We start from the raw sequence: 26,368 nt of genomic DNA, 5'->3' as shown, positions 1-26,368 counted from the left end.
TCTGCATGAAGCACAAATTATGTGCTTCTTCCAAGAAGCACTTTAAGTGTTTTTTTCAAGATTTACTTGTATTTTTATTGAGGATTGGTTCTAAAAATATTTACACCAAAAATGCTATCAGTCATTTTAAAATTTACACCAAAAGCATTTTCAATTATTTTAAAAACACATCAAAACGAACTCTTTTAATTATAAGTTGCAATATAACTATAATATGCTATTAATTGTCTATCCAACCAATTTAAGGTACCCTCATATTTAAAGGGCTCCATATGTAAGATTAAGTAGCCAATTAGTAAATTAAAAGTAGGGAACTTTAACGAAAGCTCCCGGTATTATTCACTTTAACGAAAAACCATATTTTTACACTAAAAAGTCAATCCTGATACTATTCACTTTACCCTTTATTTTGTCATTATCGTTAAAACTCAAAATTATCAAAACATTTTCATTAGTTTTCCTTTAAAAATAATCTAAGAAGAGAGTCTTCCTGTTCTTTAAATCAAGTGTTAGGCTTGATAATGTTAAGCGAATCCACGATTAATGACGTCGAACAATTATGTTGCTTCTGGTTGAATAATTCCCAAGTTATCTCACCCATCTCTTTGAGATTCTTGATTTTCTCCTATGTCAAAAGACATAAGAAAAGACTGCCATTGACCCCGATGCCAGGAGGGGTCGGCAATTGGTGATAAGGGAGTTGAATATCAGAGTGCGCATACAACAATGAACGAACAAACAGATTACAAAACTAGAAATATTATTGACACCAAACAGAGAATGTCGGAACGGCTACAAAACCCTAAGATGTTACATTGTGACTAGCTTATTCTCAAATGAATAACAAAGCATCATATTTATAATAAACTAATCCTAATCTCTAACAAAACCTAATTCTAACAGGCTAAGCCCAAAATACCAAACACTAAAATAAATCTAAATAATAACATTTTCCAACACCCCCCGTCAAACTCATAGCGGTACACGACATGAGTTTGCCAACAAACAGATGTGGATGCAAGGCTCCAAATTCCGATGCCGATGTCGAATTCAAACTTCCAAACAAACAAACAAAAAATCCAATTCACCATGTACACAACGTCACTCGAGTGGTCACCCGTCCAAGCACTCGAACGATCATTGCGGGTAACAACAAGCTCCAACAGCAGGTTCCTAACACAAACCCAATATAAAATGTGGGCCCCAAACCAATAGAAAACAGTAGCCCAACTTAATAAGTTTGGCCCATCAAAATATTCATTCTCTCGGGCCAATCCAACCAATGGCCCAACGAAACACACAGGCCCAAAACAACTAACCGTTTCCAATTTTTTTCTCTGCCCGTGGTGGGCTTCAAACAAACAGCCATTTTTTGTTTTTCCTTTTTTTCTCTTCCTTCTTCCCTCCTTCCTTTTTTTTCCTTCTTGCGAACAATCAGCAGAACCTTTCCGTTTTTTTTTCGTCTTTCGTGCAAACCAACAACATCAGTCTTTCTTTTTTTCAATTTGCGCAAAACTAGCATAGGTGCAGATATGAGTTCAAGTTGCAGGTGTGGTGCGGAACAGAAACAGATGCAGGTTTACAGGACTTCAAAGGGAGATGAACTCGATCCGAGTGGTTCTCGGATCAGGGCTTCGTTAGGGACGAATATGGACCGTGGGGATGGTGTAGAAGGTTAGTGAGGCGGAGATGGATCCAAGAGTCAGTGCAGATGGGTTGCAGGCGATAGGTTCGCGGGTTGCGAGTACGATGCAGGAAGAAGATCACGGAGTCGTGCGGGTGCAGCAGATTGTGGGTGCGGTGCAGCAGATTGTGGTTGCCGATGTGTGGCGGCGAGAACGACTTTGACTACGGATGAACGGAAGACGACGGACGAAACTAATACCCAGTAAACTGACAAACAAAACTGATACAAACAAATTGACACTAATTAAGAACAGATTAAATCTCGAATGATCAAACCTGCTATGATACCAAGTTGAATATCAGAGTACGCATACAACAATGAACGAACAAACGGATTACAAAACTAGAAATATTATTGAAACCAAACAGAAAATGTCGGAATGGCTACAAAACCCTAAGATATTACATTGTGACTAGCTTATTCTCAAATGAATAACAAAGCATCCTATTTATAATAAACTAACCCTAATCTCTAACAAAATTTAATTCTAACGGGCTAAGCCCAAAATACCAAACACTAAAATAAATCTAAATAATAATATTTTTCAACAGAGGGTTTCTTGAATTACGTATGATTAAAGAGAGAAGCCGTACCAGAAAAGAATGTGTAAGATTTTGGTGAAGAAAAAAAATACGTATAAATTTTATTGAAAATATGATTTTAGCCCTTCTAACTCAATTTTCTTCATATAAAACCCTACATCACTTTTTTACTCAAAGAAAACCCAATAACTAGGATCCACATAAGAAAATTCATTAATTTCATATTACTTCACACATTTTACATTTTTCACATTCCTAAAATACCCCTATTACATATTTGATGTAGACAATTAATTGTAAGGGGAGAGTAAATGATTTTGCAACAATAAAAAAAAAGACATTAATGTTAAAAATTTATTGCATATTAATTTTTTAGAAAGGCTTTGAATTTTCATAAAACTGTTCGATTCGGTTTTTTTCACCCTACTCTTGAATACTTTTGAATTTATCTTTTTTTTATTAATATATTAAAACAATGTATTTCATTATCTACATGCACATTAATTTACCTACAACAATTATACTATGGGTGTAATATAATATCTCTGTTTTACAATGATGCAAAATAATTTTTATACCAACAACAAAACGTGCCTAACATATGTACTAATACATGAAAAATAATTTACCTATATTAAGAAGAAATGTAGTTCGATGCATAGTATTAAAAAAACTATGTTACACCCATGTTTATACAACAATAAAACGTGCCTAACATATCTAACAATACATGGAAAATAATTTACCTACAAGTTAGATAAATGTTATTTGGTTGGGTGTAGTATAAATTTTTTTAATAATTGGAAAAATTAAATATAACTAGGTGTAGTGTAATTTTTTTTATATAATTAGAACAAATTAATTTACCTACCTACTATTTGAAATGTTCATTTCTAATGATGCAAAATGTTCATTACCTAACTACAAATTAATTTCCAATAATTTACCTACAACAATTATACCATGGGTGTAATGTAATATCTTTCTTTACAATGATACAAAATATTGTATGTACCAACAACAAAACATTGTATGTACCAACAACAAAACGTGCCTAACATAAGTACTTGTACATGGAAAATAACTTACCTATAACAAAAGAAATGCAGTTTGATGTATAAAATCAACAATATTATGTTCCACTCATGTTTATACAACAACAAAACTTGTCTAACATATATAACTATACATAGAAAATAATTTACCTACAAGTTAGAGGAATGTTATTTGATTCAAAATATATAATATAGGTGTAGTATTTTTTTTAAAATAATTGGAACAAACTAATTTACCTACCAATTAATATAGGTAAAATTGCTACAAAATATATCACGAAAAAAAAAACTACTTTTCTAGTTTGACATGGATACGGTTAATGCAAACACTTTTTACATTTTATTTCACTTTTTCTACTACTTTTAATTTGGCATAAATTTAGGAATTTGAAAAAAGGACCATAAAGTATGAGTGGCATGAGTGCAAATAAATTGTATTAATAGGTCAATAGTGTTCCCATATGTTTGTAAATTTTAAATTTGGGCTTAAAATGGATCTTTAAAGATAGATGGATTTTTATCTAGAAAGATTGAGTTCTAATGGCCAAAATCTAAAGCACCCTTTTTACGACTATATGCAAATAAGATCGACTTATATTAAAAGAATGTGAATGTGCCAACAAATACGATAATTGTGTTGAAATCAATGTCATATAATATATAGCTATCAAAGAGAATAAATAAGGAAACAAAATAGAGTATTTAGGGAACTGAAAATTCTGCAATCCGGTTAAAAGACTTTAAAGAAGAGCATATGTATATGTCCAAACAAAACTATGCTTTATCCTATATAAGCCTTAATAAATCATATCCAAGCCTCAAATAATTTCTGAAAATATGTGAACTTGTGAAGGATACCCATCAGGCATCAGCTTTCAGTTTTCAGTACGTCTTCCGCAAACTGCATTTCTGACCCTTTGATTTGATGGAACTAACCGTCGAAGCAGGCACCCGCCAGTGGCAGCTTCTGCAACCGCCGCCATTTCATCTCCCACACAAACCTAGAAACCAAGCCCCTCTCTTCTTTTTTAAGGTATCAATATAATAACCAATCATTCGAAAGATTTTTCAAGATGATCGGCACAACATAATACATCATATGTTATTATACAAATAATAAAATTTGTGTTAAAAGATTAATAACTTAAAGAATAAAAAATTTCATCGCTTAATAAAAACACGTAATATACCACTTCTATTTCTGTCACAATTAAAAATTTCTCTAATCATCCGACCAAACGTGTTCCTTCATAAGACCATCTCCAACCTTTGGGCTAAAAGCCAAATTTTTTAGCCCGAAAAATTTAGCTTTTAGGCCAGAAACATCTTTTCTGCTCCAATCCTTCTACCCTAAAATTTTAGTCCGGAATTATTAAAGAATGAAATTAGCCTAAATTTTTTTTAAATCAATTTTTTTTTTAAAAAAATATGTAGATTATTGTAAATTAATTTTATGAACATTTTAATCTAAAAAAATTTAAATTTCGATAAACATTTCGCATTTAACTCGGGGAAAAGCTGGGAGGTATTTGGCCCAGAAATAGCATTTGGCATTTAGCCTAAAATTTTAGCATGAGTTGGAGAGTGTTTGGGGAGGGTAATTTGGGGGATAATTTGATTTTTAACCCAGATTGGAGATGGTCTAAAGACAACACATAACGAAAAACAAACTCCAATTAATTAATTAATTAATAATGTATTTTTGAGAGATAAAAGAGTCGCAGTCACATCAAAACTCCACCAACTGTGGCTGACTGCAGAGACGACTGCAGCTGCAGCAGGTGGTGGTAGCAGTCGGCTGCAGTTGGCCTCTTCTCCGGGTTCTGATCTAAACACCGGTTTTGGAGCTCCCTCAGCATCTTCGGAACACCTGTCAACCCGCAACTCCTCACCAGATTCCCTACTCCCCATACGTCCACCTTCACACCATGCAACCCTCTCTCCATTTCCGGCGCATGCCTCCCACGCGCCGCCGCATCTCCCACCATCACCAACTTGTGCGGGTATATCTGCGGAGCCCCGACCGCCTCTTCGAAGCCGCAGACAAACCACTCGTTGTCCCTCTCATTCCTAATCACTTTCTCCCAACATATATCCCTATGCATAAACGACAAGTCGTGCAAAGCCACAAGCGCTTTAGTCACGTACATGAGAGCCTCAACGAGCTGGTTGCAATTTGTAGGCTTGAACTTGCACCCTCTGGGCTTAAACACCAAAGCCAAATTTTTCTCCAAGGATCTGTGGATGTACTCTGCATGGGGTATTCGTTGGCCGAGAAAATCGTAGATTTCTTTGACCGCGGTCGCCTTCCGAATGTTACTATAAAATCTAGTCACTGTGGTTGGCGTCATTTCGATTGCATTTCCATTCCCCATGTCGAACCTCTCAAAATCGCTATAAGGTAGCATTTTGTCAGAGCCACCATCGCAATTAGTACTGGGGTTGAAGCATCGATCGGCTATCAATGGCAACAGGCTTGCAATTCTGTGACATGGGACTAGGGCTTTGAGTCTCTCCGAGGGCAATGACAGGTCAACCGTGCCCAAATCAGTTCGAATTATTCGATCTTGAACACGACTCAATGCACAAAATGTTACAACATGACCGATTGCGTAGTACCCTAATATATAAGGAAGATCCATGAAAGTCCACAGAAGTTTCTCAACTATTGAGCTTGACGGATTAATGTCGCGGACATCTTTTAAATTATGGGCTTCTTCTCCTCTCCATAGACAAAAATTTCGAACAAAGCCTGTCATGTTTGGCCATTGATCTTGTAATGGTTCAGTTGGTGATGAGGAGTTAGGCTTGCGGATGAAGACCATTTCAAGTGAACAAAATTTGGAGACGATTCGGTTGATGCAGTCGTCCCAAATGGGAATGAAGGAGTCTCTACTTGTGGCAGTAGCAGCAGCTAGACTTGGATTGGTTCGGACTATGGGGCTTAGAATATCGTATGTGATGGCTCTACAGTCTAGCAATTCTGTTGAGGTGGTGAAGAAGATCTCTTTCCCTTGTGGTAAGTCGCGATACACGTCTTTTCGGAGTGGGAAACGGAGTTCTTCCGGCGGTGGCTCTTGTACGTACCATTGAAGCTCGAGTAAGGTAGGAAGTGATGGCGGTGGGACTCGAAGACACCCCACGTAGTACTCCGTTGGGTCTTGAAATTCCCATGGAGGCATTGCTGCAAAAAATACACACGCAAATATTGTATAGAACATAATACAACCTTTAACCAAATCAATGTGTAAGATAAAATTGTACGAAAGAAGGTTAACACAACATTACCAAATAAATTCAAATTGGTTTCAGGGCTTACATCTTGATGAGGATTCTGGTAAGGAAAGCTGGACCTTTTCATTGAACCCTAATTAACATTGATTAAACACGTAGTGTAAGATGTGGAATTATAAATAAACCAAGATTTTGTGACATGGGACAATATATCTAATTTAGAGAAGCTGGTTTTCACCGGAATTAGTGGAGGAAGGCTTTCTTCTGCCTAAGACTTTGACTTGTTGTCCCGACACGAATCGGTCAACCGAGAAGCCTCCAAAAGGGCCATCTTCAAAAGCTTCCATGGTGCAGGCAACCATGGAATCATCAAAGAAAGTGAGCTCGTCGGCGTTCAAGAAGCTCAAGCCTTGTAGCCTCACTCTCCCTCTATGGTGCTCCCCTTCTTCCGCCCACAGACTCACCGATTCTTCCCAAGTCATTCGAATCTTTCCGATTCGACGAAGCTCCTTGGAAGAAGATGAAGAGAGGCCAGTTGTAAAGTCTATGGAAGACTGATCATGGTGATGAAACCCTAGAAAAGTCCCTCTTCCTCCGTGGTAAAACGGTTCCCCTTCACCTCTCATGATCATTAGTTGGTTTCCCCTACCTGCATATAATAACATATATATAGATATAACCAAAACTAAAAGTTTAATAAATAAATGGCACAACTGAATTAACTTGTTATATTAACTAGCTAGTAACCTACATTGTTCAGAGATATTGATCATAAAATTTTGTTTATTTTAGGTATACAGCTTGTGTTGTGGGCATTATATATTAAACCAGTAACGGTTCAGCATTCCTCTATGTACCTGAGAGAGGGAAGTCGTCTTCTTTGAACGAAGGCGGTTGGGGAAGACTTCTAGTCATAACAAGGGCCGATCGGGTGTCGTCCCCAATCGACCCTAATCTGCTCTGAGGAGTTCTCGTCCTTGACCCCATGAACTGCGAAAGCTCCACGAAAACTTCCTCATCGAAAGAAGCAGGCAACCTATGTAGCTTTCTCTCATACGGCGAAAGCCTAAAGTAACTCTTCCCGACTTGTTCTCTCTCTGAACCTCTCTCCCACTCATAAACCTTTCTAAACTCTCCCAGCATGTTATCCCACTTGGTTCCCGCCGTTTTCGCGTCTCTGTTGACGCCATGCTTCTGAAGGAAGTCGGCGACTTCCATGTCCTTGTCGCCTCTAGTTTTGCCTCTGCTGTGAGTGGTGGTGGCGCCGCCCGACTCTGTTTGTAACTGCTCTGTTCTGGAAGATGAACCCGACCCATGATCCGAAGACCCGCCAGCTGCCCCACCTTGATACTGAATCCTCCACCCCCTCGCCAGCCACAGCATCTCGTTTGGTTTCCAAACTGGGCTTACGTACTTTCCTTTTCTGAACTGGTGAGGGTGGTGGACCAGGTTTTGAGGGTCTCCTGCTACTGTCTTGTTTGTGTCCTGCCCTGATGTTGCTGACAGAGACGGCAGAGGAGAGTGCGGCGGCGACGATGAGGCAGTGTCGGAGGAGGAAGCTGCTCCGATGGTGGAGACATGGGGTTGGGATAATTGAGTTTTTTTTTTATTTGGAGATGGGGTTGATTCTGAGGGCAGAATTGGTACTTGGGGTTGTTTCTGTTGGGAAGACGGTGAAGGAAGAAGTTTCCATTGTCCGGTTGTACTCGTAAATCTTGGCCTCTTTGGATTCACAGCTGCCTCAAACTGATGCTGATCAAAGGGTGATGAAGATGAGGTTGTTGGAGTACCGGTGGGGACAAACAAGGGAGGAGGAATATTGAAGGGGACACCAGCTGCAGCTGCTGCTCCACTGATATTAACAGCCGTTGGCGGCGGTTGTTGGTCATTGGGAGAAGGTGAAATCTGTTGCTTCTGCTGCTGCTGCTGCTGGGTTTGTTGTGGGTTCTTCTTGGTTGTTTCTCCTTTTTTGTCGCCCATTTCAAATGGGCTAAAAAAGAACGGACTTTAGGTAAAGAGAATCCTTGGAGAAGAACTAGAACAAGTTCGGAAGAGTAGAACTGGTTTGGTTCTGTTGTTCCAATATAAAGCTCTCATCTTTGTTTTAGTTTGTAATTAAAGTTGAAATCTGATTACAAGAATTGGGAGTATAAAGATAAGTGGCTCAATTTCTCCTGATATATGTTTTGAAAAAATTTTCAACTCACATCGAACAGTTAAAATCATTCTCAATTCTTGAGTTTTTAAAACTTTTAATCCAGAAAATTAAAGTTTTAATTTAAAAACAGTTTTTTCTGCTCTAATAGTTTTTAATTAAAATTTTAGTCTGATATTATTAAAATATAAATCTAGGCTATGTTTTTTGTTTTGGTAACTTTCTTTTAAAATAAAATTTATGTACATTATTATAATTTACTTTTATAAACATTTTAACTTTAAAATATGGGTAAATTACATAGTAGCCCCTCAAGTTTGAGGTTTATTACAATCGCATACAACAACTTTAAAACATTTCACTTTCATACCTCAACTACTATTTTATTTCAATATAGTACATCCGTTACATTTTCCATTCATTAATCCGTTAAATGCTGACATGACAAATAAAATAATTTTTTTTTGAAACCCGAATTTCTCGAAAAAAAAAAAAATTGAAACCCATATCCCTTATCCCTCACCCACTCCCCAGCGAAGAAGAAGAAGGGAAAGAAAAAAGGGATACCCATATCCTTCACCCCCCCTTGGTGACTTCCCCAGAAACCTGCAAGAAGAAGAAGAAGAAGAGGGGAGCAAAAAAAAAGCCGAAGTAGAAGAAGAAGAAGGGAAAAAAAAAAAGGGTACCCATATCCCTCACCCCCTAGCGACCTCCCCCAAAAACTTGCAACAAGAAGAAGAAGAAGAAGAGGGGAGAAAAAAAAAGAAAAAAAAAGCCCCAATCCGTCCCACCCGAGCCACCCCTTTCTCCCATCCCCCATCACCCCTCCCAAAGGTACCGTTTGGTATACGGACGGGACGGGACAGGACGAAACGGAATAGTGGTTCCATGTTATGTTTGGTATGCGCAGGACAGAACGGGAGAGTTGTTCCGTTCTGCGTTTGGTAAGAGCATGACGAAACGAAACCAAAAGATTAAAATGACTAACTTACCCTTGTTTCGTCTGTTGTTTCTCATTATCTTAAATACAATATCAGCTACAAGTATTAATGACAAACCTTTGAGCTACAGCTCTGTCTCAGTAACTATATATATATATATATATATTATCCTTGTAGATCACTATCTACTACTTAATAATAGTTACTGTAAATGAAAATGTTGTTTTTCACTACAAATTTACAGTCCAAAATTGCATATTAGCGAGGCACCTCACCTCCGGAATCTAGCATAGAATCACCTGCCCTGAATCACCCTGTAATTGAGAACAAAGTCCTCAGATTTCACTTTAAAAAGAAGGAAATGTGAAGTCAAATTCTCAGATTAGTTGTAAGCGCTACATGTTCACCAATTATTTTTTAACATACACGATTCACCAGGTATTAACTTATACAAAATATGTCGATGCTTAACCCAATATTTTCTACTAAATTAACATGAATATGAACTTAAATTAAATTTGAATGATTTTGCTTTATAATATTTAATATAATTGTTCCTTTCATGCTCAAATGGGGTTTCTTAATCCCCAAATTACTCAACTAAATGCGGCTTACAATCTGGATCAGGTCGCTGAATGAGCAAGAGCCAGAGGAGCATCTAAAATTATTGGTGTTGACATTAACGCCGATAAATTCATCAAAGGTTCTAGTTTATATTGAATCCAACAGAGGAAAATCCAAAACATAATCCAATCCAACAGAACCCAAAGACATCAGAATTGTATATTTCAGCACATAAAAATCGAAACTTGAACACTGAAAAAAATGAATCTAGATAGAGAGATACCTTTGAATGCAGATCGAACCTGGAACGAAGATGCAAAACTGAAGTTCACGGAGAGGCACACGGAAGAGGATGAGGAGGAAGGTTGCGAAGGGGAGATGCAGGGATGAAGAACTTCAGCGGTAGAGAAAAGGAAGAGGTAAAACTTCAGCGGCAGAGAAAATGAAGAGGAAGGATAGGGTTTGTTGTATGATTTAGAAGGTGTAAATATTGAAAAAGCTATGGGGTATTTTTGTCTTAAAATTTATCATTTTTGTGTTCCACGGGATGGAAAAAAACCGTTCCAGGGGGGGAGAACCAAAATTTAACCCATTTTCGTTTCGTGGGACACGTGTTCCACATAATTTTAGCGCACCAAACGTGGGAAAGAACTCGTCCGTCCCACTCTGTTCCGTCCCATCCCACGTACCAAACGCACCCAAAAATCCCCCACACCCACCCCCAAAAATTGCACCTGAGATTAAGTGGATTTACCATAAAACTAGTCCAAAAATCATCTCAAACTCAAAGTATTTTCAAAACTCATCCACATTGAAAATCACGAGATCTTGGTGTGGGGGGGTGGTCGTCGGAAGGTAGCCGGGGGGAGGAAGGGATCTGGCGGTGCGGTGGGGGGTGTGGTCGCCGGAAGGTAGCCCAGGGAAGGAAAGGAGGTGGGTCGCAGGTCGCGGCAGGGTAGGGGGGAGGGAAGGGTTCTGGGCTTTTCTTTTTCTTCTTCTTCTTCTGGCAGCGCGGTGCCGGGGGGGGGGGGGGTGTGGTCGCCGGAAGGTTGCCCGGGGGAGGAAGGGAGGTGGGTCACGGGTCGCGGCAGGGCGGGCAGAGGGAAAGGTTTTGGGCTTTTCTTCTTCTTCTTCTTCTGTTTCAATTTTTTTTTTTTAGGTTTATGGGGGGTGGGTGAGGGATGAGGGCTATAGGTTTCTTTTTTTTCATTTTTTTTTTGAGAAAATTCAGGTTTTTTTTTAAATTAAAAAATTATTTTATTTGCCACATGGCAGACATTTGGCAGCCACGTGGCATATATGTGGCAGCCACGTTAGCATTTAAAGGATTAATAGATGAAAAATGTAACGGAGGTACTATATTGAAATAAAATAGTAGTTGAGGTATGAAAGTGAAATGTTTTGAAGTTGTTGTATGCGATTGTAATAGACCTCAAACCTGAGGAGCTACTATGTAATTTACCCTAAAAATATTTAGATACCAATAAAAGTTGAAAACTTACTAGACGACTCATGAAACATGTATTTATAGAGTTTTTGGATGAATTTTGATTTGTATAAAAAAAAATTAATTGTTTTAGTCTTTGGATTTAATTTTGGACCGTTGGATTTTTTTTTACTGTTAGATTTGATCATATTCGATCTCATTCGTTGGATTTAATGTATTTAAAATTTTAAAATAAATAAGTTTGAATGTGGACCGTTTAAAACTATCAGATCGAAAAAGCGCCGTTAGGCTTGTTTTGGGTGGCTGACATTCTCGTCAGGGGCGGGCCTCACTTCCTGTCAACCCTCGCGCGTTGTGAGCGTTGCCTTACTACAACCTTCACTTTTCTGGGCGCATCCACGCTTATAAGGTGTGCCAGCCTTTTAACTTTGTCGAAATTCTAGGTTAAATTTGTTCAAATTTTAAGTTTTAATCCAAAACTTAATTTAAATCCAACCACTGAAGAACTTTTTTTTTTTAGGTCAACTAACCATTGAAGAATAATTTGTTAGTTTAAAACCTAAATTTTAAATTTTACCCAAAAATTAGAGATTGTCTAGATACCTCACTATAATATAGCGTTTTGGAGTTTTGAATGCTTTTTGGACTTTTGAGCACTTAGGTTGCAGCCATATCTCCAACAGGGAAAGTCACAAAAGAGAGGATATAGCTAGGTATCACAGAGCTAGGCCAGTAAAAGCAAGATCAGAAAAGCAGTATATGGAAAAGTCGTGGTTGTGGAACTGCGATTGAATAAGACCCTTCAATCTAATTGATCACTTAATTTAGACAGCCCACAAAATGGTAAACTTTGATTTGTCACATTTTGTATAGCGTGTCTGAGAGAGAAAAGGTTTATCGAGAGAGCGAAAAGAGTACGTACAACATTTGCATGATTAGGGAAGGGGGGTCATGATTGTACTGCCACTGGAAAACGCGGCTCGGCTCTAATAAGAACTTAACATCTGCTTTTTTGCAAAGCGCTTTAATGTATTTTGATGTTTTAGAGAGAGAGAGAGAGAGTTCCACGGTTTCCCGCGCCAGATGAAGAGTGAGTGGAGAGTGAGAAGAGAGGGACGCCATTTTTTTGGCTCAGAACGATGGGGACCGGGCGAATAGATGGGTCTGCTCCAGTGAGTGACTCGCAGGACTATTTTTTAGACAATGTCTTATTTTTTCTATTTATTTTTAGGGTAAATTACATAATAGCCCTTCAGGTTTGAAGTCTATTACAATTTCATACAACAACTTTAAAACATTTCACTTTCATACCTCACGTACTATTTTATTTCAAAATAATACATCCGTTACATTTTCCATCCATTGATTCGTTAAGCGTTGACGTGGCTGCCACATTTATGCTGATGTGGCTGTCACGTGGCAAAAAATATTTTTTTATACATTAAAATATTATAATATTAACCCTATTAAAATTAAAAATAAAAAAAAACAGAAAAACCCAAACCTAGAAATGATTCCCCGCAACCCCATATCCCACCCTCTACCCATCTCTTCCTTCCCGTCCGTCCATGCCCTCTACCCCCTGCCCATCTCTTCCTTCCCTTTCGTCCATGCCCTTCATCCTTTACCCATCTCTTCCTTCCCATCAGAGTTGAATAAAAAGCTCAACTCGTTTTGAGCCTCTCTTACCAATATCACAAATAAAACGAGTAAAATAAACCCTAGAACCCTAATCAAATTAATTCCAAACTCTTCTATGAAATTTTGAGGGAATGCAAACACCAATTCAATTACCAATCGAGACCGAAATGCACAAAATTCAACAAATCCAATTATAGAGAGAGAGAGAGTTTAACCTTGCATTGGCCGTCGCCGCCGCCTCGCTTGCTTCGTTCTCCTGAGATGACGACGTCATGACGGTGTCGATTGGGATGTCCTGGTCAGCGGACGGCGACGGGGCTAGGGCGATCTCCATAGGCTGGGTCGGATTAGATAAAGGGTGGGTCGGAATCTGTGTTGGGTATTGCCGATCGGTCCTCGATGGGGGTGAGGTCGTCGAAGAAGGTCTGATAACATGGTGAAAGGGGATTGGTGGCGTGTGATGTTATGCGCTTCGATGAGGGTCGTGAGGAGTGTGAATGTGAGGAGGAAGGCGCCGACGGAGCTGCATTGTGTGGGTTTTGGATCTGGGGATTTTAGGGGGTTTGGGGTTCGAGAGAGAGAGTGAGGAGAGTAAAGGAGGGTCGGGGGAATGGGTTGCTGGGTTTTAGCTTTTTTTTTATTTTTTTAAGGGTTAATATTATAATATTTTTAATGTATAAAAGATTATTTTTTTTGCCATGTGGTAGCCACATCAGCACAAATGTGGCAACCACGTCAGCGCTTAACGGATCAATGGATGAAAAATGTAACGAATATATTATTTTGAAATAAAATAGTACTTGAGGTATGAAAGTGAAATGTTTTAAAGTTGTTGTATGGAGTTGTAATAGACCGAAAACCTGAGGGGCTACTATGTAATTTACTCTTATTTTTATTTTCTCCACTCTATCACTCACTCCAAATTTATTCAATTTTTGGGCCCCTTTGTGGAGTAGCTTGCTTGCATTCCAGTACAGATTCTCTGCGCTATTTGATGATTTGGTTTCCTTTTGATTGAAACACAGCTCAAATTAGCGAATAAATGGAGATCTCAAAGAAGAAAACACTTTTTTTTCATTTTTTGTTCAAACTCTTATGAATTCGTATACCGAAATAGATGCTACTTTTTTTTTCTTGTTTATTTACTGCAATAATGCATGCATAAAGCTTTTGCAGCTTGCACGTTTTCTCAACTCTTTATAATTTAGATCAAAATTGTGTAATGTGTGCATGCCTTTTATTTGTTGATAAAAGTCATGACCACTTTCTTTAAGATTAGCTTGCATTGCATGCACATTGAGTTATTTCTCAAGGAGGAAAAGAACTTTCATACAATATAGATAACAGAGTGATGGATTTTAAACATAATTACACGTTATCATGTGAAAAAGTAAAATATACATGTAAGTCTTAACGTTCTTAGAGATGTCATATAAATGTTATATATTGTTGATGCACAAAATCAGCGAAGACTTTGGTACAACAGAAAGTGTCAGGTTTTATGACCTTCGCTTGGTTGCTTCGGTCACTAGTGAGGATAAGTACGTAAATGAATAGAGACAGAGAAGCAAACACAGGATGTACGTGGTTCACCCAGATTGGCTACGTCCACGGAGTAGAGGAGTTCTTATTAGTAGTGAAGGGCTTACACAAGTAGAAAGGATCAAGCTCTCAATTTAGTGAGTTCTTGTGAATGATTTCACACAAAATGGCATTAGGCAATATTGTGGGGGAATGACCCCTATTTATAGAAAAACTTGTAGCTTTGTCACATTGACATGTGTCATGTTATGATTGGTTCTTGATGTCGACACATGCTGCGCTCTGATTGGCTTCTAATCTTGACACGTGTCGAGTAGTGATTGGCCTCCTGGTCGGAGGGGAACTCTTCTGGGTCATTGACAGTATAGCGTTGGCCGGTGCTCGGTAGTTTCGGGATTGGTCAAGTATGGTACAAACAGTGCTCCCCTAAGTTCCCGAGTGAGGGAAACTCCTCGGTTGGGGACTTGCAAGATCCAATCCCTTGAGTAATCACGAAACTTCTAAGTACCGAAGTGTGGTCTGATCTTCATCTGCCCTTCTCTGGAAGTACCTTTCCTCCATCTGGGAATGGTGTATTTAGCTGATGTTGACGCACAAGGTAATGTATCAATTTCACTTGAAGCTTAGTTGTAGTTTCGGGCTTAGTCAAGTGTGATACAAACCCTATAGTAGGAGTCCCCCAAGTCGCCGAGCTAGGAGATCTGCCGAAAGAGGTGACAGACAAGGTAAGCAGTCAAACTTCCAAGTAAGCAACCCAGGATCAGAGGTTTGACTTCGGCTTCCGGTTGATTGTTCTCCTTCTCCTTGTCTCTCATTCAACTGCCAGGATAAGGAGAAGCAAATGGATAAGAGATGATATGAGATACTTTTGCTTTTGAAGAAGTAACTTTCCACAGGCTTATTCTTGAACTGTGCTGGAGGGTTTTCTGGTGCCCTTCAGAGTATAAGGCCGACTCAAAAATTTGAGGGTCAAAACAAGTCCATTAAATCTAGAGTACGTTCGACCTTGATGATATGGGATACTTTTGCTGTTGACGGAATAATGAATGTGGTATGGAAATGTGTCGTGCTGTAGTGATCTGTTTCAGCTCACCGTTGAACCTTCTGCTTCAATCTTTTGCATGGCAGAAGTGGTGTGCAACCTTTGCATTTAAATGGTCCTTCAGAACATTCCTTCATAGTGACTCATCCACGCTTGGCAGCTTCAGTGTAAAGAGCCAATATCTGATCAACTGTCATGAGGTATTTGCCGGTGGAATTCGTGACCTTGACAGCAGTTGAGGATGAGTACTCGAGAGCAATGCTAAGTAAGCAACCAGGCAAAGGCTCCAGGCAGTCAGTTCCAAATTGGAGGTTTGATTTCAGGTTCCGACTGACTGCTCTCTTTCTCCTTGTCCTGCAGGTGTGGACAAGGACAAAGACAAAGACAGGGAGAAAGCATGATATGGGATACTCTTGCTTTCGACCCTGATGATATGAGATACTCTTGTTCTTGGTGTGGCTTATTTGCTGAGGTATTATCAGGGGGAAATAAAGCTGAGTATTTCGAGAGGTTATGTTGAGGGTGCCTTTTCGAATGCGAGAAAGGGTTGAGCATTTTTGCAGGTTTGCCTGTCCGTTGAGGAGGGAGGTCAATGTATATAGGGATTTCCCAATAACAAGTAGTAATGCTATTCCTTTACCCTTCTTGGTCACATCAATGTAGTGGGAGCTGCCAGCTTCACGTGTTTTAATTTTGTCAGAGCACTTTGAAAAAGTGGTATGTGGTATCTGGAAAGCTGATATTACGTGTGGAGATTACAGACAAGCTTTATCTAAGGAAATCTGGCTCTCGAAGTTCTGAGAGTTGTGCCTCTTCGGTTTTCGAACAAGCAATCCCGTCGAGGATCTGACTCTCGAGATTCGGAAAGTGGTGCTACTCCGGTTTTTGAGAAAGTAATTATGTTGAGAGTCTTTTCTCGAATGTGAGTAAAGGTTGGACGTTCTTGCCAACCTGTTTTGCCGCAAAACACGGAGGTCGACACACATAGGGACTTTCCAGTTGTCAAGCAGTGGTGCTGTTCCTTTACCCTTATGGGTAATAGTAGGGTAGCTGGAACTTCGAAATTCTCGTGCCTAAACTTTGTCAGAGATCTTTGACAAAGTTATATGTGGTACCCGAGGAGTTGATGGTGCATATGGAGAGCGGTGATTGAACAGTAAGATTCACGTGCTTTCTACTTCACCAGAAATCTTCGACAGATTGCCCGTAATTTCCGCAAAGCTGATTGTGCATGTGACAGGTGCTGACGAGGCTGCAAAAGCAGGTGCTTCTTCGATTTCTGAGATCGGCCCTCGTGGTCTCTGAGCAGCCCAGCTTTTGAGAAAGCAAACGCCTCTTCGATTTCTGAGATCGGCCCTCGTGGTCTCTGAGCAGCCCAGCTTTTGAGAAAGCAAACGCCTCTTCGATTTCTGAAGCTCCGTCGAGTGCAGATTTTTATAGAGGCTGGCATTAAGTTCCACAGCACACTTGAATCTCTACCAGTAGAAGCTCATTTCTTGCACTTCTAAGATCTTGATTTGTCTGACCTCTTCCTTCTTCAACACATTTGAAAATGTCTGGACCCTCCGACCGTCGTTTTGACTTGAACCTTGGAGAAGAGACAGCCACGCCTTCTCCAGACAACATATGGCGCCCATCCTTCATATCCCCTATTGGTCCTCTTACCGTTGGGGATTCTGTGATGAAGAATGATATGACCGCTGCAGTGGTGGCCAGGAACCTTCTCACTCCCAAAGATAACAGACTACTTTCCAAACGGTCTGATGAGTTGGCTGTTAAGGACTCTTTGGCTCTTAGTGTTCAGTGTGCAGGTTCTGTGTCTAATATGGCCCAACGCCTATTTGCTAGAACCCGCCAAGTTGAATCATTGGCTGCTGAAGTGATGAGTCTCAAACAGGAGATTAGAGGGCTCAAGCATGAGAATAAGTAGTTGCACCGGCTCGCCCATGACTATGCTACAAACATGAAGAGGAAGCTTGACCAGATGAAGGAATCTGATGGTAAGGTTTTACTTGATCATCATCGGTTTGTGGGTTTGTTCCAAAGGCATTTATTGCCTTCGTCCTCTGGGGCTGTACCTGGTAATGAAGCTTCAAATGATGAACCTCCAATGCCTCCTCCTTCTGGGGTTTTGTCAAGTACTGAGGCTCCGGATAACCACCCTCCGGTGCTTTCTCTTTCTGGGGCTCTACCGATTGCTGAGACTTCCCCTAAGCAACCTTTGTGAAGGCTCCCTCTTGTTTGTTTATTTTGACTCATGTATATGTACATATTTGTGGCTTATCGAAAATATTAATAAATAAGCTTTGCTTCATTTCAACATATTGTGTTAAATACACCAAAGCCTTCTTCATAAAGTTCTTTGAATTTTTGCTTTTGTTGAAACCTGTATTGTTGAAGCTTTGTGAGTGAAGCATGTAGTTTGAGGTAGTGTTCCCTTAATTTCCCGAGTGAGGAAAACTTCTCGGTTGGAGACTTGAAAAATCCAAGTCACTGAGTAGTCACGAACTTTTGAGTACCAAGGCGTAGTAGCATATGGTGGGAGTCCCCCAAGTCTCTAGTCGAGGGAGTTGACGAATGAGGTGTCTTGCTAATAGTCCATGTCGTAAGTACCAAAACTTCATTCTTTTGTTTTCTAAGTGGTAGCCCCGGACTTTTTCTTCATAGATTTTGTTGATGAAGGTTGCTAGGCCCGAATAAGTGGAATTGCAGAAGGTGTAACCGTTGGTGCATTAACATCATAATGGAAGCATCACAATGATGGAAGCATCACAATGATGAAAGCATCATAATGATGAAAACACCATAATGATGAAACATCATAATGATGTTTCTTTGGTGGAATTGTTTTTCATTTCCCCTAACAACCGGAATTGTTTTTCAACATAACACCATCATCTGTAGGTCGAATCACAAAGTTGTCTTCATGAAAGTTGTTCGTTAATTCCTTAACTACAACATATCCAAATTGGAGAGCCATCGGAGCAGTACAACTCCAGAAATCCAGGTATGATGAGTGACTGTTTATCATTTGTCTGTCAACCCGTCAGATTTGTTGTGAGCTTTGAAACTCTATTTTCTCTTGCTCAGATCAGCATGCTTTCTTCATTGAAGTTGTTCCTCAGCTTGTGAACTACAACATATCCAAATTTGAGATCCCTCGGAGCTGTATAACTCAAGAAACTCAGGTATGATGAATGACTGGTTATTATTTTTCTGTCAACCCGTCAGATTTGTTGTGAGCTTCGAAACTCCATTTTCTCTTGTTCAGATCGGTATGCTTTCTTCATTGAAGTTGTTCCTCAGCTTGTGAACTACAACATATCCAAATTTGAGATCCCTCGGAGCTGTATAACTCAAGAAACTCAGGTATGATGAATGACTGGTTATTATTTTTCTGTCAACCCGTCAGATTTGTTGTGAGCTTCGAAACTCCATTTTCTCTTGTTCAGATCGGTATGCTTTCTTCATTGAAGTTGTTCCTCAGCTTGTGAACTACAACATATCCAAATTTGAGATCCCTCGGAGCTGTATAACTCAAGAAACTCAGGTATGATGAATGACTGGTTATTATTTTTCTGTCAACCCGTCAGATTTGTTGTGAGCTTCGAAACTCCATTTTCTCTTGTTCAGATCGGTATGCTTTCTTCATTGAAGTTGTTCCTCATCGTCTCTTTCATAACATATCAAAAATGCAGAATGAACTAATGGTTAAATATTTCCAGATCTTCGAAACATCACAGCAGCTTCGAAATCTGCAAGAATCCGACTGTCATGTTTGGAGCTTCAACACTTTAATTTCCGTCGCTCAAACAGAAATGGTTCCTTCTTGAAAGTTGTTCATATGCTCAAGAACTATAGGGTGTCCAAAATTCAGCTCCATTGGAGAAGAGCAGAGGTTGCAGAAATTTGATAGATGAAAGGAGGCGGAAGAGGGAGAGAGAGAAAAAGTCTCTTGGGTTGGATTTCTATTTTGGGGCAGATTCCAATTTTTGTAGCACCTTCATTATTGATGAATTGCTTGTACTTTTGTCCATTATGAAACTTGGGACTTTGGCTTGTTGTTGGATCTATTATAATATGTTTGGGAACATATATAAGTGAATAAATAAGAAGGAAAATTTTGGGCCCTTGTGGGTGTAAAACAAAAAATGTTTATGTTTACCCAAGTGTTTTTGTACAAGTTCAAGGGCATCTTGGGTTTTGTGAACAAAATTTGTTTATTTGGAGCAAGGTTTTGTGGTGAAGCTTTGTAGGTGAAGCTTTGGTGTTGAAGCTTTCTAGGTGAAGCTTTGATGGTGAAGCTTTGTAGATGAAGCTTTGTAGATGAAAGCTTTCTAGGTGAAGCTTTGATGGTGAAGCTTTGATGGTGAAAGTATGTAGAGGGAGCTTTCTAGGTGAAGATTTTTTAGGTGAAGCTTTGTAGGTGAAGCTTTTTTAAGTGAAGCTTTACGGGTGAAGCTTTTTAGGTGAAGCTTTGTGGGTGAAGCTTTTTAGGTGAAGCTTTTTAGGTGAAGCTTTGCAGGTGAAGCTTTGGAGGTGAAGCTTTTCGGGTGAAGCTTTTTGGGTGAAGCTCTTTAGGTGAAGCTTTGCGGGTGAAGCTTTGGAGGTGAAGCTTTTCGGGTGAAGCTTTTTAGGTGAAGCTTTGTGGGTGAAGCTTTTTAGGTGAAGCTTTTTAGGTGAAGCTTTGCAGGTGAAGCTTTGGAGGTGAAGCTTTTCGGGTGAAGCTTTTTGGGTGAAGCTCTTTAGGTGAAGCTTTGCGGGTGAAGCTTTGGAGGTGAAGCTTTTCGGGTGAAGCTTTTTGGGTGAAGCTTTTTAGGTGAAGCTTTGTGGGTGAAGCTTTGGAGGTGAAGCTTTTCGGGTGAAGCTTTTTGGATGAAGCTGTTTTTTTTTTTTTTTTTTTTTTTTTTTTTTTTTTTGGCGCTTGACACGGTCTTCATTTGCTTGTTTTGTAGTGACTGTGGAAGACGGATTGCTTTCTGATTGAGAAGGGTTCCAGCATCGCTTGCTATGAATGTAAAAGAGTGAGGGCTGAGTTGGCTAAATTACCTCTTTATTGAATTCATTGCCAAATGGCCTTCATTACATAGGATGCCAAACGGCTATAGCTCAACACTTGTACATCGTGAGTCTATTTGTAGTAGTACTTCAAGTGATCAGCGTTCCATGGATGGCCAAGGGTCTTGCCATCGGAGCTTCTAAGTGTGTAAGAGCCAGGGCGACTGATGCCAATGACTTCATACGGTCCATCCCAGTTTGGACTAAGTGTGCCTTCACTCGGGACTCTGTCGCAGAGTAATCTTTTCTTTAAGACCCAGTCTCCTATTTTGAAAGAACGAGGCTTGACCCTAGAGTCATAATAGTTGGAGATGCGCTGCTTGTAGGCGACATTCCTCAAGTGAGCTTGGTTTCTGTGTTCCTCGACTAAATCCAAGTTGAGGGTGAGTTGTTTGTCATTTTCACTTTGAATGTAGTTCTGGACTCGGAATGTTGCTTGCTCGAGCTCAACAGGGACAACCGCCTCTGTGCCAAAGGCAAGTGAGAATGGAGTTTCTCCTGTTGAAGTCCGATATGAAGTGCGATATGACCAAAGAACTTGGGGTACAAATTCTGGCCAACAGCCTTTAGCTTTGTCCAAGCTGGTTTTCAAAGTGCGCTTGATTATTTTGTTGATGGCCTCAACTTGTCCATTAGACTGGGGATGAGCTGGAGAAGCAAAGCATAAGTTGATGTTGAACTTAGAGCAGAACAACCTGAACTTCTTGTTGTCAAACTGTCGCCCATTGTCAGTGACTATCGCATTGGGAATGCCGAATCTACAAAGGATGTTCTTCCACACGAAGTCTTCTATCTTTGCCTCAGTAATGGTTGCCAATGGTTCTACTTCGGCCCACTTTGTGAAGTAGTCCACTGCAACGACTGCGTAACAGACTTTGCCCTTCCCTGCCGGCATTGGGCCGATCAAATCAAGTCCCCACTGGGCGAAGGGCCAAGGGCTGATCATAGGAGTAAGAGGCTCTGGAGGGGAATGAGGAATAGTCGCATATCGTTGACATTTATCACATGAGCGGGATACTTTGATGGCATCCTGGTGGAGTGTTGGCCAGTAATATCCTTGGCGAAAAGTCTTGTGTGCTAGGGACCGAGATCCAGCATGATCTCCACAGACTCCCTCATGTATTTCCCGAAGGACGATTTCCGCCTCGGCAGGCGTAAGACACCTTAAGTATGGCAGGCTAAAACCTCGCTTATAGAGTTGATCATTGATGATCAGGTAGCGGGTAGACTTGTATCGAATTTGCTTAGCCTGGACTTTATCATTTGGGAGGGTGCCATGAGCAAGGAAATTATAGATCGGGGTGATCCAACTATCCCCCTGTTGTAAGTTGCATACTTCTGCGGCCATGGTGCTTGGTGTTGCCAACAGTTCGACATGAATTTTTCTTCCAATCTTGTCTTCCACAGCTGAGGCGAGGCGAGCCAGGGCGTCTGCATGACTGTTTGCCGCTCGAGGAACTTGGGTGATCTGGTAGTGGAAGTGCTTGAGCAAAAGTTGTGTTTGCGCAAGATATGCTGCCATGGAGCTGTCCTTAGCATCAAAGTTGTTGGTAACCTGGTTGACCACTAATTGGGAGTCACTGAAAATATCAATTTGTTTAACCCCGAGGTGTTTGGCCAAACGTAATCCTGCTAGAAGGGCTTCATACTCGGCCTCATTGTTTGATGCCTTGAATTTGAAACGAAGAGCATACTCCATTGCTACTTTGTCGGGCGTAGTCAAGACTAGTCCCGCTCCACAGCCCTGTTGGTTGGATGAGCCATCAACATACAGACTCCATGCTGAGGTCGTTGATTCTACTTTCTGAGCTTCCGATGGTAATGAAGCTACTGCTTCAGGTGTAGAAGCAATGTCAACAGGATATGTGAAGTCGGCGATGAAATCTGCTACTGCTTGGCCCTTCTCAGCTGGCTTTGGTTGGTAGGAGATGTCAAACTCACCCAACGCTATTGCCCATTTGATCATTCGCCCTGAAGTGTCAGGACTTTGGAGTATCTGTCGAAGAGGATAATTGGTAAGCACGATGATGGAGTGCGCTTGGAAGTAAGGGCGGAGTTTTCGAGCAGACATGACCAATGCCAGAGCCAATTTCTCAATGTTAGAGTACCGTGTCTCCGTATCTTGTAAGGCTTTGCTAGCGTAGTAGACAGGTCGCTCAATATTCCCATCCTTTCGAATGAGAACGGAACTTACGGCTGAAGCTGATACCGATAGGTAGATAATGAGAATGTCTCCTACCTCGGGCTTGGAGAGTAGAGGGGCTTTACTCATGTACTCCTTGAGGTTTTTGAATGCCTTGGCACATTCCTCCGTCCATGTAATGTACTTCTTATTTCCCTTGAGTGCTTTGAAGAAAGGAGCACATCTGTCTGTGGCCTTAGAGATGAATCTGGTTAAGGCTGCCACCTTGCCAGTAAGGCTTTGGATGTCTTTTGAAGTTATTGGCTCTTTCATGTCGAGGATTGCTTTGATCTTCTCGGGATTAGCTTCAATGCCTCGTTGGCTAATCATGAAACCTAAGAATTTGCCAGAGCCTACGCCGAAGGCACATTTGTTGGGGTTTAACCTCATTCGATACCTCTTCAAAATAGTGAAAGTTTCATATAGGTTGGTGATGTGTTGGTCAGCATGTTTGCTCTTGACTAACATATCATCAACGTAAACTTCCATGCTCTTCCCAATCTGCTCGGCGAACATTGAGTTGACTAGTCTCTGATAAGTCGCTCCTGCATTCTTTAGGCCGAAAGGCATGACTTTGTAGCAGTATAGTCCTCTGTCGGTAGTGAAGGCTGTGTGTTCTTGATCCGAAGGGTTCATGAGGATTTGGTTGTATCCTGAGTAAGCATCCATGAAGCTCAGGAGTTCACACCCGGCAGTAGAGTCTATAAGTCTGTCAATAAGAGGAAGAGGGAAGCTATCTTTCGGACACCCTTTGTTTAGGTCGGTGTAGTCAACACACATTCTCCACAAGACCTTTTGAAGCAAAAGACTTTCTTTGGTCGGATTTTTCTTAACAAGGACCACATTTGCTACCCATGTCGGGTAATTGACTTCGCGGACAAAGCCTATGCCTTTGAGTTTTTCAACTTCTGCTTTCATTGCCTCGTATCGTTCAGCGTCATAAGATCTTCGCTTCTGTCTCACCGGCTTGATCTTGGGGTCAATACTCAAACGATGACAGATGACATCGGGAGAGATGCCTGGCATGTCCTCGTATGACCAGGCGAAGACTTCAGTGTTCTCTTTCAAAAAAGATATCAATGCTAACCGAAGGGGTGGTGACAATGTGGTGCCAATCTTCACCATGCGATCTGGATAATCTCTTGAGATAGGTACCTTCTCCAACTCTTCAGCAGGTTGGGCTTGCTGGGTGAAAGAGTCATCTCGAGGATCATCGGGTTGATTGTTGCTATCAGGAAGATCCAAGTTCGCTTCATCTAGGCTGGTCTTTGTGACTTGGTCATGTACAGACAGGGTTTCCTTGGGTCCGGGCAAGTGTTGTTGCTTAACTGAAGTGTTGTAACATGATCGTGCACTAAGCTGATCTCCTCTGATGTAGCCGTTGCCATGGGGGGTTGGAAATTTCATCAACAGCATATGCGTGGATACCATAGCCTTGAGATCATTGATGCCTGTGCGCCCAAAGATGACATTGTATGCCGTTGGGCAGTCAACCACTAGGAAGTTAGTGGTAATGGTAGCCGTGTAAGGGCCTGTACCAATAGTAAAGGGTAAATGTATGCTCCCTAAGGGTTGCACGATATCACCGGAGAAGCTTATCAGAGGAGAAATCGAGCGATCGAGCAAGTGTTCAGCTACACTGAGTGCCCTGAAAGCTTCGGCAAACATGATATTGACCGAAGCCCCTGTGTCTACGAGGATTCGTCGAACATCAAAGTTGGCTATGTGAGCTTCCACGATCAATGGGTCGTTATGAGGGTAGATGATGCCTCTTTCTTCCTCAGGGTAGAAACATATCGGATCCCAGTTAGGCTTTTGATACTTCCCTCCCCTGATGTCTTCCACGTGAAACACTTGGTGACCAGGCCTCAGAATTCGTTCACTGTTTTTCATGGCCCTATTGGAAGATTCAGATATGGGTGTGCCGCCGCTTATGGAATATATGACATTCACCTGGCGTTGGTTACGGTTATCCCTTTGAGGGTGAAGGAGGAATTGATCAATTTTTCCTTCTCGTGCCAAAGCTTCAATACGATCACGGAGGATGATACATTTCTCGCTATCATGGCCGTTATGCTCATGGTAGCAACAAAACATGCCCGCGTTATTCGGGGGCGTGTAATCTGGGTGCCTCGGCTTTGGCTTTGGTATCAGGTGAGCTATGCTGGGGTAAATGGCCGCGCATGTGGCATTCAAGGGCGTGTATGTCTCATACCTTGGGGTAGGGGGTATCTTGACGCGGGTTTGACCCACTGCATTGACTGCCTGGAGGCGAGCGTTATTGTGGCGATACCCTTGGTTATCGGGATAGTGTCCCTTACTCTTTTTACTGAAATGAGAGTGGTGAGGATGGAAATCCTTCCTCTTGCCTTGAAATTGATATGTCTGTTGATTCGGCGAAGCATTATGCAAGGCATGGGGAGGTGCCACTGCTGTTTGGAAAGTCGAGGTCTTCTCATTTAGGTGAGTCTGGCTTCCACCTCCCACTTGTTGATAAAGGATGGTTGTAGGGGGTTTCTCCTGATATGTCTTTGCCTCGGCGGAGGCATGGTTATAAGCCTGCACCATCACCTCAGAGTAAGTCTTCCAAGTATTGGCATTGATCATGTATTTAAAGAAACAATCACGTAGGCCTGCCGTGAAGGCTTTGAGGGCAGTCTTGTCGTCTGCCTCGGCACACCGGGAGTATTCATGGCTGAAGCGGCCAGCATACATACGTAATGACTCATCTGGCTTCTGGCGGATAGTGTACAGGTCATCTGCAGAGTGCAAGCGATCGGTTTGGAAAATGTGTTGGGAAACAAATAGTTTCCTCAATTCCTCAAATGAGTCTACCGTCTCAGGTGTAAGACGACAATACCAATTTAGAGCTCCGCCAGAGAGGGTGGAGGGGAAGAGAAGACATCGCTCTTCGTCGGTGTGCATCCGGTATGCCATGGTGGACTCAAAGAGGTTAAGGTGCTCAATCGGGTCCTCTTTTCCAGTATAAAGTTGCAAGCCAAGCTTCTGCTTTGTCTTTGCTTGAAGGGGGGTGTTGATGATCCTCCTTGTAAGAGGGCCAGGCCTGGGTTGGTTCCAGTCAGGTATTTCAGCCTGACGTTCAGCCTTCAACTTGTTTACTTCCTCAAGAAGTTGTAGGACAAGGGGGTCCTGAGCGGAGTTATGTGCCACTGAAGCTTTCTTTCGTAAATCTCCATCTCCTCTTGGAATTAGGAAGGTTTGATCAAGGGCATGTGATTTTTCCCTGGACTCGCTGTACTGGCTTCCAGGGTATGTCT

The 26,368-nt window shown here is 41.1% G+C and overlaps 1 protein-coding gene and 1 long non-coding RNA gene across 2 annotated transcripts; one reads left to right on the top strand and one right to left on the bottom strand.

The window, feature by feature from the left end:
- Window positions 1-4,940: 4,940 nt before the first annotated feature.
- Window positions 4,941-8,620, bottom strand: LOC126625285 (uncharacterized). The gene is made up of 4 exons (XM_050294377.1): window positions 7,376-8,620; window positions 6,757-7,167; window positions 6,604-6,651; window positions 4,941-6,468 (listed from the first exon to the last, which is right to left on the bottom strand). The coding sequence occupies exons 1-4, from the start codon at window positions 8,496-8,498 to the stop codon at window positions 5,009-5,011; spliced, it is 3,042 nt and encodes a 1,013-aa protein (XP_050150334.1). The 5' UTR covers window positions 8,499-8,620; the 3' UTR covers window positions 4,941-5,008.
- Window positions 8,621-18,751: 10,131 nt separating this feature from the next.
- Window positions 18,752-19,980, top strand: LOC126625314 (uncharacterized). The gene is made up of 5 exons (XR_007624381.1): window positions 18,752-18,857; window positions 18,941-19,038; window positions 19,122-19,219; window positions 19,303-19,400; window positions 19,576-19,980. It is a non-coding gene; the product is annotated as an uncharacterized LOC126625314 (long non-coding RNA).
- The last annotated feature ends 6,388 nt before the right edge of the window (window positions 19,981-26,368 follow it).

The sequence above is a fragment of the Malus sylvestris genome, chromosome 1, assembly GCF_916048215.2.
Source record: "Malus sylvestris chromosome 1, drMalSylv7.2, whole genome shotgun sequence".
NCBI lineage: Eukaryota > Viridiplantae > Streptophyta > Magnoliopsida > Rosales > Rosaceae > Malus > Malus sylvestris.
This window is presented reverse-complemented; position numbering and strand designations above follow the sequence as displayed.

Excerpts from the sequence above, each read along its gene's own strand:
- LOC126625285 (XM_050294377.1), bottom strand. The coding sequence starts at position 8,498 with ATGGGCGACAAAAAAGGAGAAACAACCAAGAAGAACCCACAACAAACC. Across the intron at positions 6,652-6,756 it reads GCCTTCCTCCACTAATTCCG|GGTTCAATGAAAAGGTCCAG; the intron begins GTGAAAACCAGC and ends AATGTTAATTAG. Across the intron at positions 6,469-6,603 it reads ACCAGAATCCTCATCAAGAT|CAATGCCTCCATGGGAATTT; the intron begins GTAAGCCCTGAA and ends TATTTTTTGCAG.